The sequence below is a fragment of the Eleutherodactylus coqui genome, chromosome 2 (genome assembly GCF_035609145.1).
Source record: "Eleutherodactylus coqui strain aEleCoq1 chromosome 2, aEleCoq1.hap1, whole genome shotgun sequence".
Lineage (NCBI taxonomy): Eukaryota > Metazoa > Chordata > Amphibia > Anura > Eleutherodactylidae > Eleutherodactylus > Eleutherodactylus coqui.
The window spans coordinates 51,760,546-51,777,731 of NC_089838.1; the positions used below are offsets into that span (position 1 = coordinate 51,760,546).

The 17,186-nt window shown below is 43.9% G+C and overlaps 1 protein-coding gene across 1 annotated transcript in view; it reads right to left on the minus strand.

Annotated features, from left to right (window-relative positions):
• Positions 1 to 4,360, minus strand: part of NINJ2 (ninjurin 2) — a 41,686-nt gene extending 37,326 nt beyond the window's left edge. The window contains exon 1 of the mRNA XM_066590921.1: positions 4,159 to 4,360. Within this exon, the coding sequence (XP_066447018.1) occupies positions 4,159 to 4,299 (141 nt within the window). The 5' untranslated portion in view covers positions 4,300 to 4,360. The remainder of the gene's footprint in view (positions 1 to 4,158) is intronic.
• Positions 4,361 to 17,186: the final 12,826 nt, after the last annotated feature.

Genomic DNA, 17,186 nt, shown 5'->3' on the forward strand with positions numbered 1-17,186 from the left:
TTATAAGTTCTATAATACTGCCCCCCTATATACAAGAATATAACTATTATAATACTGCCCCTATGTACAAGAATATGACTACTATAAAACTGTCCTCTTATGTACAAGAATATAACTGCTATAATACTGCCCCCTGTGTACAAGAATATAACTACTATAATACTGCTTCTATGTACAAGAATATAACTACTATAATACTGCCCCCCTATGTACAAGAATAGAACTACTGTAATACTCCCCCCTATGTACAAGAATAGAACTACTATAATACTGCTCCTATGTACAAGAATATAACTACTATAATACTGCTTCCCATGTACAAGAATATAACTACTATAATACTGCTCCCTATGTACAAGAATATAACTACTGTAATACTGCCCCCTATGTACAAGAATATAACTACTGTAATACTGTCCTCTTATATACAAGAATATAACTACTATAAAACTGCCCCCTATGTACAAGAATATAACTACTATAATACTGCCCCCTGTGTACAAGAATATAACTACTATAATACTATTTCCTATGTACAAGAAAATAAGTACTATCATATTATCCCCTATGTACAAGAAAATAACTACTATAATACTACCTCCTATGTACAAGAATATAACTACTATCATATTGCCCCCTATATATAAGAATATTACTACTATAACATTGCCCCCTATGCACAAAAATATAACTACTACCATGTTTCCCCAAAAATAAAACCTATCCTGAAAATAAGACCTACCCTGATTTTTCAGGATTTTCAGGGAGGCTTAAAATATAAGCCCTACCCCAAAAAATAATCCCTAGATGCATTACCTTAAAAAAGCAATACATTACCTAGCAGTCTCAGGCCAGGTCCCTCCCACTGCTCTCCAGAGCTTCAGCATACTTCCTGCAGGCCTCGGACGCCCACAGAAGATCGCTTTGTAGTTATTTGAATTCATAAATTCCGCCTCCAGGAAGCAATGGCTCTAATTGTTTTTGGAGTGCTGCTTAGCCAATCAATGCAGCACTTCATGAACCAATGCGATGACTGTGATTGGTTCTTGATCGCTTCTCAGCAAATCAATGCAGCACTGGATGAACCAATCCCAGTCATCACATTAGCTCATCGAGCGCTGCATTAAATGGCTGAGCAGCGATCAAGAACCAATCACAGCCATTGCGTGAACCGAACCTGCTAGGTAATTATAATAAGACATCCTCCGAAAATAAGATCTAGTGCCTGTGTTGGGGCAAAAATTAATATAAGACAGGGTCTTATTTTAGAGGAAACACTGTATAATACTGCCCCTATGTACAAGATAACAACTATAATATTGCTCCCATATATAAAAATATAACTACTACAATACTGCCCCTAAATACAAGAATATAAGTACTATAATACTGCCCATATATGTACAAGGATATAACTCCTATAATACTGCTCCCTATGTACAAGAATATAACTCCTATAATACTGCCCCCTATGTACAAGAATATAACTACTAGAATACTGCTCCCCATGTACAAGAATATAAGTACTATAATATTGCCCCTATGTACAAGAATATAACTACTATAATACTGCCCCCTATGTACAAGAATATCACCACTATAATACTGCTCCCCTATGTACAAGAATATAACTACTATAATACCGCTTACTATGTACAAGAATATAACTACTTTAATACTACACCCTATGTAGAAGAATATAACTACTATAATACTGCTCCCTATGTACAAGAATATAACTCCTATAACTCCCGGAAAGGGAGGGGATACAGATTAGATATTAGACAGTGAAGCTGATCAATGAGTGGAACATATTACCACGGGAGGTGGGAAATTCTCCTTTATTGGAAGTCATCAAACAGAGGCTGGACAGACATCTATCTGGGATAATGTAATGAATCCTCCATTGAGCAGCGGGTTCGACTCGATGACCCTGGAGCTTCCTTCCAACTCTATCATTCTATGATTCTAGGATTCTACTGCTCATATGTACAAGAATATAACTCCTATAATACTGCCCCCTATGTACAAGAATATAACTACTATAATACTGTTCCCTATGTAGGAGTATATAACTATTGGAATACTGACCCCTATGTACAAGAATATAACTACTATAATACTGCCCCCTATGTACAAGAATATAACTACTATAATACTGCCCCCTATGTAGAAGAATATAACTACTAGAGTACTACTTTTTATTCTTCTGGGCCTTTTGTGTATGCTGGTTTGGGGTTTGGTGACTGTACAAATAGTGAGGTCAGGTATATCCTTAGACTCAAGTATTTCTTCATCTGATCAGATCTTGAGCACAAGCCAGAACCAGAGAAGGGGCGTGGAGCGCAAAGTCTTTATTCATGGACTAATTACTACAGTAACAGTGATGTGAATGCTGGGATGTGTCCGCACTTGTACTCCTCTCTGTATTGAAGGCTTCTCGTGCACCAGCATTTCACAGCTCTTCTGTAAACAGTGATTTGGACACGTGCGAGACAGTGGAATAGGAGGAACGGCGGTGCATAGTGGATGCATAGATTGCTATATAGTGAGCACATACTGTGCAAACCCACAGCCATACAGTGCTCTCATCATCATGTATTGCTAAACAGTAACCCATGTCATCATACATTGTCCATACAGAGCCATAATGTGGTTACATATAATGCTCATATAGTGCCATACATTGCCAACATATTACCCATATTCTGTGAGGAGTGAGCCAAGGGGAAAAGATGCTATAGGTGCGGCCCCATGGACCACGTATTAAAAATTGTAGGCAGGGCCATGGTACAGTTATATTCTATTGGGGTTGTGACTCTCTTGTCTCTAAGGAACTTTGTAGAAGGACTTTAGATCTTTATAAAGAGTTCCTGAACACTCATGTTCGGGGGCCCTTGATCTCCTCTTTCTTGGAGGACCCTAGATGAGGGACCCCTCTTATCACTTCTCTCCGAGGACCTTTCTCAGATGCTTCCTTAGAGTGTCTTGACCTGAGACCTTAAGTATCCTTGACAAGGGGCCCTGAGTCTTTCATCTGTCTAAGGACCATGACTTAGAAGCTCGGGTTATCACTTTTGTAAGTACGTTTGTCTGCAGAGGTGCCTCAAGCCTTTATACTGCCTAATGCGAAGTGTGAAATACAACCCCCCCCCCCCCCCACACACACACACACACACACACACACAGACATAAACGCAAAAAAACAAACTCTCATTTTACAGACATTGTAAACACCAATACACAAGATACCCAACACATATTTGAGCCATTGAGACGTGTCTGAAGTTACAGAGTAGTAGTGGCCCCAATAGCAATGGTGACCCTATTAGTGTTCCTAATAGAAATATAACTCACGTAGTGGCCCCAGTAGTAACTGTGCCCCCTATAGTGGTTCCAGTAATAATAGAAACCCTATAGTGGCCTCAATAGTAACAGTGACCCTATTAGTGTTCCCAATAGAAAGTGTCCCCCAATAATGGCCCCAGTAGTAATATTGACCCCATCAGTAGCCCTAGTAGTAATAGTGACCTCATTAGGAACCCCAGTAGTAAGTGATTCCCATAGTCGCCTCAGTAGTAATAGTGCCCTCAATAGTAGCCCCCATAATGGTCCCAGTTGTAACAGTGACTGCCATAGAGTTCCAAGTAGTAAGAGTGACCCCCCATGGTGCTTCCGTCGTTATAGTGACTCCGTTGGGGTCCCCATTAGTAATAGTGACCCTTAGTTGGGGTCCTAAATATTCTACATAAGAAACTCTGGAGTATGGCAGGGCTCTGACAGTCCATTCTGGAGGGTTCTTAAGGGGGCCTAGTAGTCTGTTTGGACCCTGTGCTCTCATTTCTAGTGCTCTTGGAGAGTCTAGAATTAGGAGGCCTCAGTTTCGTAGCTACTCAGAGACCTTACAAGGTTTCTCCAGTCTCCAATATTACCTTGGGAAATTTGCTGAGTTTTTTGAGCCTCAGTCCCTATTTGTTAAATGATTAGAGTCCTAGGGGGCTTGTTGTGCTCTCGTCTTGGGCTCCAGCTCCTTGGAATAGGCTCTCACAGTAGTCTGGGGTCTTCTTGACTGGATGAACTTGTTGCTATTATGTAACTAAAAAGTGATGTGGCATCTGATACATTGTCGCACTGCTGCCTCCTCCCAGATCTACTTACCTCCATGCTGATTCTCTCCCCCTCAGTGCCCATTCTCTGTGCTCCGGTGGATATATGTTCTTCTTCGGCTGCTGTTGTGGCTGCACGGTCCTGGAGGCGGGGGGCAGTTCTCTGGGCGTGGGCACAGCTGGACGCACACATGTACCATTCATCCAGCTGGAATGGGACGCAATCCCCGGAGCAGGGAGCACAGATTCCTCATTGTGCGCACTGCCAGATATTTAACACGTTCTCTGCAAGGATCGGAGAAATCTGCGATGACACACAGTGGTTGCGACCTGATGAGACGATTACAACTTCCAGCAATTGCTGCCCATAGTGGAGGCTGGGAGTTATTGTTTTATAGGTTATAATTCTAGCAATCCGAAAACCATAAACCCCTGAAAGATCACTAATAGCGAGCGTCTGCATATTGTTATTCTTTGTCTAGTGTGTAACTACTACTCCCAGCATGCTCTGACCGGTCCATGATAAAATAAATGAGATGCCCTCATTGGCTTGGTAATGTGTGTGCGCTCGATTTGTGTTTCATATGAGTCAGGCCTGGAAATGCCATGTATAGAGGCGGCAGGAATGGAAGGCTTGTGTGATAGAGGCCAGGGAGCGCAGCAACGGAGGATGAGGAGCGCAAATCCTCCCGTGTAGATAGAGGATATCCGGGTCCACAGTGTTACCACATCCCACTGTACAGAAAATACCGCCACATGCTGCAAGTGTTTATAAAGTGTTACAGGCCAAGCTGATGCCAAATTAACTGGAAGGGACTAATATGTGTATGTGGTATCTGGAGGAATGGGTATATCGCAAAATGGCAGCGGTAGTGCATTTTATAAAAAAAAGTCATAAGCTGTCCATCCAAATGGCGCATGTTTCTAGTCCACAGTTAGAGATGCATCTGACGCCATCCATAGCTGTGCACATAACTCACTGACCATAGGGTACGTATCAATGTGCTGAGCACACTGCCGGCAATAGTTTGGATGGCCCCCGGTGACAATTTTTTTTGCCCATCATATAAAAATGCTATACATTGCACTGAATGTATATTGTCAGTATACTGCTTCTGCAGAAAGCGGCAAGATAACAGCGCACCCATAACAGAACACCTCGGTGAATAAATACAGCAACAGGACCAACATGAGTACATAAATACAGCATCAGAACCAAGGTCGTAACATAAGTACAGCACCAATACCAAGCTCAGTACATAAATACAGCAGCAGAACCAAGATCAGTACATAAATACAGCACCAGAAACATATTCAGTACACAAACAAAACACAGAATTAAGTTCATAACCTAAATAAAGTACCAGAGTCCAGGTCATAACATATGCAGACCCAGAACAAAGCTGAGCACATAAATACAGTCCAAAAGCCAAGCTCAAAACATAAACACAGGACTAGAACCAACTCACTACATAAATACAGTACCAACTATAGCCAACCTGAGTACATAAATACAACATCAGAACCAAGGTTGTAACATAAATACAGCACCAAAACCAAGCTCAAAGCACAAATACAGCATCAGGACAAACCTCAGTACATAAATACAGCACCAGAACCAAGCACATAACATAAATACAAGATCAGTAAATAAATACAGTAACAAAACTAAATGATTGTGTAGTGGGGGTGCTGGTGGGCAGACAGATATACATGGATATGATAGATAGATAGATAGATAGATAGATAGATAGATAGATAGATAGATAGATAGATAGATAGATATTTTTGCATTACTCTATAAGATACCATTAGCGCTTTCGGCTGCACAGGCTGCACATGATCCGCTGCCCTGCGTGACACATGCTGCAGAGGTGTCGGGTCACATGACACACATGGGGTATTTGACATGCTAATGGTATATTTACCTATGGAGGTGCTGAGTCCCTGGGGCAGACTAGCAGGATCTGTATAATTGTGAAGCACTAATGATAATTCCCATCCATTCAGAACATCACAGGGAGAAACTAAGAATCTTAAGACAGAACGTTCCAGGAAATTCTATGCTCGACCGCAATGACACTTACCTGTGCCAAGCTTTGTTACATTTTATCCACAGCAATGACCCAACCATATCAGACATAATCCGATCTGCAACTATCTAATAGAAATGGTGTCTCACTTTTATCGTTCTCAAGATCTCTCTTTGCTGTCAGTGAATGAGAACATTCTTTAAATCTAGAGTATGTCCAACTGTCACAAGTGCAGGTTTATTACCAGCAACTACTTGGTGTGTTGTCGTTTATTTTTTTTTTCTGTTTTGTTCTGTGCTGTGTAGAGAATACATTGGGAAACTGTCAGCAAGCTGCTGCTGATTGATCTATTTTCCTTTTTACACTCATTGTCAAAAACAATCCCGCCCCTAGATGGAGTTGTCATTTTGCCCCAAAACTCAGCATGCAGTTAAAATGATGAAAGTTGCAGTGTGATTGGATGAAGGGTCTTGTCACCGGAGGTCCTAAAAGTGGTTCCCCTCTAGGCCCTTGGCTCTTGGAGGCTCCTTGTGTTTAGTGACCTCTTCTTCCGCTTGTGTAAAGCTTGTTGACCACTAGACGCCTCTACGACGCAGAGAAGAGATTTCACCCCTTTAACAGAATCTGAGAGGGGGCGCATTACTGGGATGGGAGAAGCTGGATGGTTGTATCGATGAATTGTCCCCCACGGGGCCGCTCTAACCAGACTGTTAGGGGGTGTTGGGACCAGTGGATGGGGGCACACAAGGTGACCGGGCTCAGGACGCCCCAACAGACCACCAGGATAGAGGAGCGTCTGACCAGACTGTTAGGAGATGTTGGGACTAGTGGATATGTGTGGGCACACAAGGTGACAGGACTCAGGATGCCCCCTACAGACCACCAGTAGAGAGAAGCGTCTGACCAGACTGTTAGCGGGTGTTTGGACCAGTGGATGTGTAAGGGCACACAAGGTGACCGTGCTCAGGACGCCCTCTACAGTAGAGAGGAGCGGCTGATTGTCCAACAAGCATCAGCAGCTCCAACTGTTCCATTATCCTCCATCCAGAGACAGGGGGCACTATCGTCACACCCCTGTGTCTGTCAAAACCATTTCCAGGCACTTGGCTGAAAGACCTTTGGTCTTGCGACCCCCATTACATGTACGGCCTCTGACCCCCATCATCATCTCAGTTTGCAGGGATGTTGTGAATGATAAAACTGGATGATACGGAGGGAAACTGGATTGTCTCCAGCGATAAATCCAGGTTTAGTTTGCCTGCTGACGATGGCCGTGTTCGTGTCTGGAGAGAGTTTGCTGTGGAGCGACACACTGTCCCCTGCTGGTGTGATGGTCTGGGGAGCCATTGCATATGACAGCTGGTCCCCCCCAGTAGTGGTACGAGGGACAATGACTACTCAGCGATATGTTCAGGACATCCTGCAGCCACATGTGTTCCTCTCATGGTGGCTTCCAGCAGGATAATGCTCGGCCGCACACACAAGTGGGTCACAGGAGCCCCCACAATATTGTCACACTTCGTGGCTGCCCGGTTGCCACATTTATCACCAGTAGAACATGTATGGGACCATCTGGGGTACCAACTTCCACAGCCTACGAATTTACACGATCTAGAGGCTCAGTTACAGCAAATAGAGCAATATGCTGCCGGATACCATACAGAACCTGTATGCCTCTATGCCGGCCGTATCACATCTTGTATCCAAGCTAGAGGCGGTACAATAGCGTACTAGAGCCTCCATGCCTGCCATATCACATATTGTAACCAAGCTAGAGGTGGTACAACAGGGTACTAGAGCCCCCATGCACGACTATATCACATCTTGTATCCAAGCTAGAGGCAGTATAACAGGGTACTAGAGCCCCCATGCCCGATCATATCAGATCTTGTATGCAAGCTAGAGGCGGTACAACAGGGTACTAGAGCCTCCATGCCCGCCCGTATCACATCTTGTAACCAAGCAAGAGGCGGTACAACAGAGTACTACAGCCTCCATGCCTGCCCATATCACATCGTATATAAAAGGCAGAGGCGGTACAACAGAGCATTAGAGTCACATCTTGTATCCAAACTAGAGACGGTATAACAGGGTACTAGAGCCCCCATGCCTGACTGTGTCACATCTTCTATTCAAGCTAGAGACGGTACAACAGGATACTAGAGCCTCCATGCCCGACCGTATCACATCTTGTATCCAAGCTAGAGGCAGTACCACAGTGTACTAGAGCCTACATGCTCAACCGCATCACATCTTGTATACAAGCTAAAGGCGGTACAACAGGTACTAGAGCCTCGATGCCTGCCCCTATCACATCTTGTATCCAAGCTAGAGGTGGTACAACAGGGTAGTAGAGCCTCCATGCCCCCTTATGAGATCTTGTATCCAAGCTAGAGGCCGTATAACAGGGTACTAGAGCCTCCATGCTCATCCGTATCACATCTTGTATCTAAACTGGAGGTGGCCCAATAGCATACTAGAGCCTCCATGCGCACCCACTGTATCAGACTATTTGGATGTCTGTTTGCTAAGGTAGTTCTAGGTATTCACACAAGATCCGCAAAGTCTTGATGAGATCTGTCTACAGTTTCCAACCTGCTTGTTGCTGATTTCTATATAGCAATTTTTTTTTCTAACTGAACTACATGCAGGTTATAAATATAGAGGTAGGCTGTTCCTTTAAATGTAGATAATCCCACCAGTGTGAACTTTATGAGGTGGAACCCTCATCTTTTCACCATCACCTCAGGCTCCGCAGCAGCTAAAATTCCTGAATAGCGCAGGATGTGATTCATGACAGCCCTAGAAAGTCACGGTGCACTTGAGACGTGAACGAGGCCTCAGCAGATTAGATCACTGGGAGAGTTCTTGCTGTAGGGAAAGTAAGCCGAAAACTATATATTTAAAGTGCGCAGAGCTGAACGGCGCTGACTGATGGCTGCGCTGCGACTCTATCGCTCTGTCAGGACATGTACAGGCTCCGCTCAATCTCTCACAAAAAAACTCTATAACACTGTATATTATGAAATTGATCAGCTGTGCATTCAAGCTGTTGTCAGACTACAAGTCCCAGCATGCAATGATAGGGACAAAATTCTATACTTATCTTTCATAAGAGTTCAGAGCTCCATTTTTCTGATATAGAGCTCCAAATCCCCTTCACAGCCATAGAATTACATAATAAAATTCTAGCTGTCTGCAGCTACCACTAGATGGAGCTCAGTACATACAGCCACCACAAAGGGGGCTCACTACATACAGATGTATATAGCCACCACTAAGGGGAGATCACTATACAGATATTTAGAGCAACCACCAGGGGAAGCTCATTGCATACGTATTTTTACATCACTTATAGAACTAGCTCACTACATACATATTTATACAGCCACCACTAGAGGGAGCTCTCTAAATACATATTTATACAGCTACGACTAGAGGGAACTTACTACATACTGATGTATACAGCCACCACTAAGAGGTGCATATTGTGTATAGATATATATAGCCACCACTAGGAGGAGCTCATTACTTTTCATATTTTTCCATTTCTTATAGAAGGAGCACACTGCATACATATTTATGCAGCCACCACTAGAGGGAGCTCTCCAAATACATATTTATATAGCCACCACTAGAGGGAGCACACTACATACAGACTTATTATTGAGTTCAGTGTATGCAGTGAACTCCCCCAAGTGGTGGCTGCAGGCATTCAGGATTTTATCATGTCTATGAAGGGGATTTGGAGCGGTGTATCACATAACACAGCGCTCTGAGTCCTACAGCGGGCAGTGGAAATGTTATATGATTACCTCTGCCGGCCACTGTCCATAGACCAGACCTATAGATCTTGACGGACAGTATACAGTTCTCCGAGCTCTCCACCTCTGTCACAGCATGGTATGTAATGACCGCTGACAGAGGGTCTCTATCTGGGTCTCCTGTCTGGCTCTGCCTGACTCTGCTTGGAGGGGTGATGAGTAGCTCCACACTGGGCAGCTCTCCATGTATGCCAGCTGTGCCCGGGGAAGAAAGCAGGGTCTGTTTCATGACCAATTATCACTCCCTGTGACGCCACCTCCCCCGCATCCTGCACTTTATGCACCTTGGGATAAGTGGAGACTGAAGATAAGAAGATCCAAGAAATCTGCGTCTTGTCACCGGGATGAATGAAGGACGCACTCAGCGATGGTGGCATTACAGCAGAAGCGCCCAGCGTTACGTCTTCGCCCCCTGATCATCGGTGTGACGTCTGCTGCGTTCTGTGCAGATGCTTCTCAGTCCCTTCTGTCTCTGGGAAAGTTGGTGACAACTAATATGGCCGTGATTACTCTTTACCAGTAGTTGTCATCCAGCTTTCCCAGAGTCCTGAATGGTAGTCTGCAATATTGCTGCCCCGGTACATAAATGGCCTGATTTACCATCCAGGAGCTCGGGATAGCGGGGTGATGACCCCTGCGAGGGCGATAATGGCAGCAAATTAGTCACTTAGCTCTTCTAGAAATTATGTTATAGAGATGTGTGACACAACAGTGGCACTATGGGGGCACTACGATGGTGCTATTGATCGGACACTATGATTGTGTAATTACCTACACACTATATTGGCACTTTTGATGAGGTAACTACGATGATGATGAAATAAATCCGCAATTCGTATCTGGGTGTGTGAGATCGGCTTAAATCAGAAAGGAAAAAACTGCAAATCCGAAATACTAAGTGCCACAACGGAGCCGCCGGTGACACCTGCAAAAAAAGATTTTTCTTCCGAAATCACCTACCAGTAAATAACAAATAAAGTGTCATCAACTAAAAGCACAAAAAGAGAAGAAAGTGCCGATGAAAAATGCATCAGTTTACCCGCAGTCACATAGAACATGCGGTTTTAGAAACACACTGTTATGGGGGATCTGTAGATGTCACACTGTTAACCCTTTCCAATTCCCTGTCTGACGTCTGAAGACATTATGATTTAAGGCTGTACAGCTCCGATGTTGGAAGACATCTGTCGGGGTTCTCTTACTAAATATTGCCAGCCTGTCTGCTATCGGAGCCTATCCAACGTGTCACCTCATGCAGTACTGGCTTTAACCAGCATATAGCGCCGTTGTATAACGGCAGAAAAAGAGTAAGTCCCCTAGGAAAACCAGGATACAAATTGGATTGGAAAGGGTTAAGGGGGATCTGTGGGTGGCACACTGTTATAGAAGATCTGTGGAGGACACTGTTATGGAGGATTTGCGGAGGGCACTGTTATGGGGGATTTGTAGATTCACACTGTTATGGAGGATCTGTGGGTGACACTGTTATGGGCGATCTGTGGAGGACACACTATCATAGGGGATCTGTGTGTGATGAACTGTTATGGTGGATCTGTAGATGTCACACTGTTATGGGGGCTCAGTAGATGTCACACTGTTATAGGGGAATCTTTGCATGAAATACTTATGGGGGATCTGTGGATAACACACTGTTATAGAGGATCTGTGGATGACACAGTGTTATGAGGGATTAAAGGGTATTACACTGTTAAGACACTGTTAGGGCTTTTACCCACTAACATTTACTTTAACACTGTGATATCGCTGTTTTTTTTTCAATGGGACTTTCTAATGTTAAAATCGCATTGCACAAAAATCGCAAATTTGTGCTTTTGCAATTTTTGGTGTGGCACTCTGTTATAGTGGATCTTTAGATGTCACATTGTTATTGGGGCTCAGTAGATGTCACACTGTTCGGGCGCCTATCCACTTGCGTTGCCGATTTTCGCGCGTGAAAAACGCGGCCTTTTCGCGGCGTTTTTTGCAGCCCTCCATTGACAATTATGGGTGCATTAAGAGAAAAATAAGGAGACATATGCAACTGACAGTTCCTATGTGAAAAAACCCCATGAAACGGAAAAAAAACCCCAGATGGACAAGAACACATTCTATACTAATTGCTCTTGAGAAAAAACGCAAAACATCACAGGAAAAAAAATCGCAAGTGGGTAGGCACCCTTATAGTGGATCTGAGGATAAGACACTTTATATGGGATTTGTGGGTGTCAGACTCTTATGGGGAATCTGTGGATAACAAACTGTTATGGGGAATCTGTGGGTGTCACACTGTTATGCAGGATCTGTGGTTGATACACTGTTATATGGGATCTATGGGTGTCACACTGTTATGGGGGATCTGTGGATTACACACTGTTATGGGGGATATTTGAATAACAGACTGTTATGGGGGATCTGTGGATTATACACTGTTATGGGGGATATTTGGATAACACACTGATATGGGGGATTGGTGGATAACAAAGTGATATGAGAGATCTGTGGATAACACAGTGATATGGGGGATCTGTGGATAGCACACTATGATAGGGAATCTGCGTGTGTCACGCTGTTATGGGGGATCTGTGGATAACACACTGTTATAGGGGATCTATGGGTGTCACACTGTTATGGGGGATCTGTGGATAACAAAGTGATATGAGAGATCAGTGGATAACACAGTGATATGGGGGATCTGTGGATAGCACACTATGATAGGGGATCTGTGGGTGTCACACTGTTATGGCGGATCTGTGGGTGTCACGCTGTGATGGGGATCTGTGATAACACACTGTTATAGGGGATCTGTGGATAACACACTGTTATAGGGGATCTGTGGATAGCACACTGTTACACGGGATCTGTGGGTATCACACTGTTATGGGGGATATGTGGGGGTCACACGGCTATAGGATATCTGTGGTTGTCACGCTGCTATGGGGGATCTGTGGATAACACACTGTTATGGGGGATTTGTGGATAACACACTGTTATGGGGGATCTGTAGGTGTCACACTGTTATGGGGATCTGTGGATAACACACTGTTATAGGACATCAGTGGGTGTCACGCTAGTATGGGGGATCTGTAGATAACTTGCTGCTATAGTCATTTCCGTGGATAACACACTGTTATGGGAATCTGTAGATGTCACACTGTTATGGGGGGATCTGTGGGTATCACACTGTTAAAGGGGTTCTGTGGATAGCACACTGTTATGCAGGATTTCTGGCTTTCACACTGTTATGGGGATCTATAGATGTGTGAGGGGTTAATTCAGGTTTATGCCTTTAAATTGATAAGTGTATTTCACAGAATACTTATGTGTTTATAATTTGCGTCTTCTTCTGCTAAAGGTTTAAGCTTATACGTGTAAGGGCCGACGCTTTAATAATAGACTACAGCGACTCCATTTTGTATCTCTTTGCTTGTTTTGCTTTAATACATGTATCTGTATTAAATTTCACCTTTTACCTAGAAAGATGTTAGATCCCAATTATAATAATGACCTTGAATATGTTCACATATGTCTTATCAGCTTTCTCTCTCCCATGTCTTCTTTCCTTGAGAAAGCTCACTCCCTTCTAGTAAGAAGCGTCCAGGAACATTTTGTTTTGATACAGTTGTCACCGGACATTGATGTATTGCTCATGTAGGAGACTTCTTTGAAAGATGTGTATTGTCAATTAAAATCTGCAGATGTTATGTAGCCTTGGGCATGCGCAGTAATCAAATAACTACGTCAGCAAAAATCTTCTATAACTGTAAACTCTTTGAATAAACTTTCACTTCACTCATGGCAATCCCATCTCGCATGTGGCTGTCCATTTGTGTCGTCTGAGTACTCACCCCTAAAGACCAATTTGGAAGCAGACAGCATCGCTCAACGGTCTGAGTTTGACCCCCCACATTACTTGGCGCACCAACGAGGGCCAGAATTTAACTCCTTACCTGCAGCCGATATCTGACGACCCTGCCTGCCGACCACCTGGACCAGAGGCCACGGGACCCCAGATCTACAAAACACCGGTGTAAGGTAAGCCTTTGACTTACCGCCCTAGATCTGAGCTCCCCTGTCTTCAAAAGTCACGTGTCGACAGAACGGTTTGTTGCTGCATGTTTATAGGATACTTCTGCCTGTTATTTACGGTGTTCTTGGTAACCGTGCTAGACGGAAGAACCCACATGTGTATATTGCCATGCTGTCTGCTGCAAGCATTGAACTGATAGCTTTTTGTTGTACTTTAACTGCCGCACTCATTTTCCTAGCTGTAATTTGTTATAAGATTACAAAAGCCGCGTATAGAGGTGAGCCGTGGTCTCCTCTCTCTCCATAAAAAGGTCTACTAATAAGTGAACATACGTGTCCTGCCAGCCGCGTACCTGGCAGAAGGGACTGTCCTGATCTACCCGAAGGACTGAGGTAGAAACAGCGGACATCAAGTCCATAGTAAACATTCGTGTCCTGCCAGCCGCGACCTGGCAGAAGGGACTAAAAGGTCATTGCGACCGCCAGATTTACCCAGAGGACGTTTTGTACATCCTCACTACTCCGTGATTGTGGTAAATCAAAAATGGCAAGTCCAATTATTAGTATGGGGTCCGGACAGTCTAAGACTTTCTTGACCCCTATTGAGATAATTAGGGAGAGAGAGGGGGAGGATATTTATGGGCAAGCCTGTAAAGTCTACAAGCGGATAGGGTTTAAAAGAGCAGGAACTTTTAACTATGAGTTCTGGCGGCAGTACGGAACAAAACACATGAAAGCTATCAAAGACGTCGGTCTAGATAAAGGAATAGAGGCCATAATCAAATATAGTAGAAAGGTAAACGTAGAATGGTGGGATTGTGAACCGAGGAATGAGGGCATACTTGTGTATGCACCCCCGGTGCCTGATCCAGCCAGAATGCACCCGATCTTACCAACCGCAAACAGCTCTGGAATTCTTCCTGAGTATCAGAGTTGTACTGCTGCAACTCCGCCACAAGAGCCCCAAAGAGAAAAACCTTATTGGCATTGTCCCAGGTGCGGACAACAAAACCCTTTACAAAAACAAACAGCTTTAACTATGTGTAAACGGGAAAAGAATGGAACCGTTGAATGCTATTTTGGCAGACTAGAAACGAAGGCTAGAGACATGGGTCTCACCCTCTGTGCAGATGAAGTGTACTACCCAATGATGTGTGAAGCGTTCATGCAAGGCATTGGCCCATCATTGGCAGATAAAATAAAAGCATGCACCCCTGACTGGCGACAGGCCAAGCCCAGAGACTTGTATAAAAGGGCAGTAGGGTTTGCTATGGATGAGGAGCGCCCCGCAGTGGCGGTTAAATACTATAGCAACCAGGAGGGGAAGGTTCAGCCCCGGGACAGACCCCATAGAGGAACACGCAAGTGTTATAATTACGGCAAGATAGGCCACCTGGCCAGGGATTGCTTTCATAAGCCCCGGCGATCCCGCCCCAGTATCCCTACAGTGGAAACAGAGGATAGAGGCACTCAGACTTTTGAGCCTGCTTCCATATGAAGTGAGGAAGTGCCCTTCCTTATAGACACTGGGGCTACAAATCCTGTCTCAAAAATTCATGTGAAATAGTAGAAATGTTTAAGGCAAGGAGTATGCCTATATGGAAACAGCTAGAGAAATAACAAAGGACAGACAAAGCAAGTTAGCCGTGGGGAGAGGATCTAGCAAGTTGTTGAGAAAAGCAAGTTAGAATTTTGGGAATCTGAGACCCACAAGTCTCAAAAAGATTCAGAGATAAGCCAAAGTTGGGTAACGTATGTTAGATAGATGGAGTAAGGCACGTGTAGATACGGTAATTATCAGAAAAAGGGAATTCTTTTATAGTTTGTGTTCCTTTGGGACATAAAGCAAGTTCATGCAGAATCTGTGGATAATTATGTGTCAAATAACCAATATTGTCTGTATGTCTTCATGTTATGTAATCTATACGTTTTGTCCTTTCTTTTATGAGTTTAACTATTCCTCTGCCGTCTGGGTTTGATAGTCTGTGTAGAGAAATATTAGTTTTTTCTTGTTGCTGCTAATGATTGCTGTGGTTTGGAGCCTGGATATTCTGGCTGTTTTCCAAAAATCTTAGTTATTGTTCTGTTCCAGAGAGAGATGAAAATTCAAAGTCAGAGAAGAAAGACAGACGTTGAATGTATTGTGTGAATTGTATGGTTTTGAAAATGGAAGAATATAAGAGAGATAGAGGGTTAATGTGTACTTCTTGTGAAAAGCCGCAGCTGCAAGTCGCCCCCCCCTTGTCTCTGAAAGGGGGTATAGTGAGATTTACAGAGAAGGAATGTGTGCTTCTCAAGGCCAAAGATTAGAGCGGAGAACACTGGACAAGTAACCCTGCTTGCTTGAATAGAATAAAACCCGTAATGAATCCAGTGAATATTAGTTTTACTGTTCTTTGTGTAAATGTCAGTTCTGTAACTGGTCGGACGTGTGCATAATTGCTAAATGTGTGTTCCTTTTATGGGAAATATTAGTGTTGTGGAATCTGGTATACTTCTCTAGTATTACAGACAGTTAAAGTTTGACTGATTCCAGGGAGGGGTGGGAGTGATTGAATGCATTTGTTTGCAAGCTGAGGACAGTTGCATCATACGCGTTACGTCCTGTGTGAACTCTCACTAATATTTGAATGAGACTTGACTGCATGAACGGATGAGAGTTAATGTGTGATGTAGGCGCTGTGTGCTGATAATTTGGAAGCCTGCCAACAAGTCACAATTATACTGTTTCTGAGAATGCTCTATAGAAGAAACGTATGGACGGCCATACCTGTACTTACACCTGCTGCCAAACTCCGCACCTTTCTGGGCCTTGTTTTCATACTGCCGCCCATGGGTCCACTTTGTTTTCGCTCTTATACAACTACTCTATGACTGCCTTTCAATCATTCTTTTTTTTTCTCTCTCTCACCCCTGAAGCTCATTTCTCACCCTTTTACACTTTATCCTTTATTCTTTTCTGTACGGAATTTTCTGGCCAGGGGACGACAGTATTGACACAAAAGCACAGGGGACAACCACGGCCACTTGGATGCTACTCCATGAAGCTGTATCCAGTGGCTCGAGGAGCTCCCTCATGTGTTTGTGCGGTGGCAGCAGTACAGGCAATGGTTAACAAATCTTCGGAGTTGGTATTGAACCAACCCCCCCTTAGTGGTCCTCACCCCCCCATGACACCCGGAGCATATACACGCAAG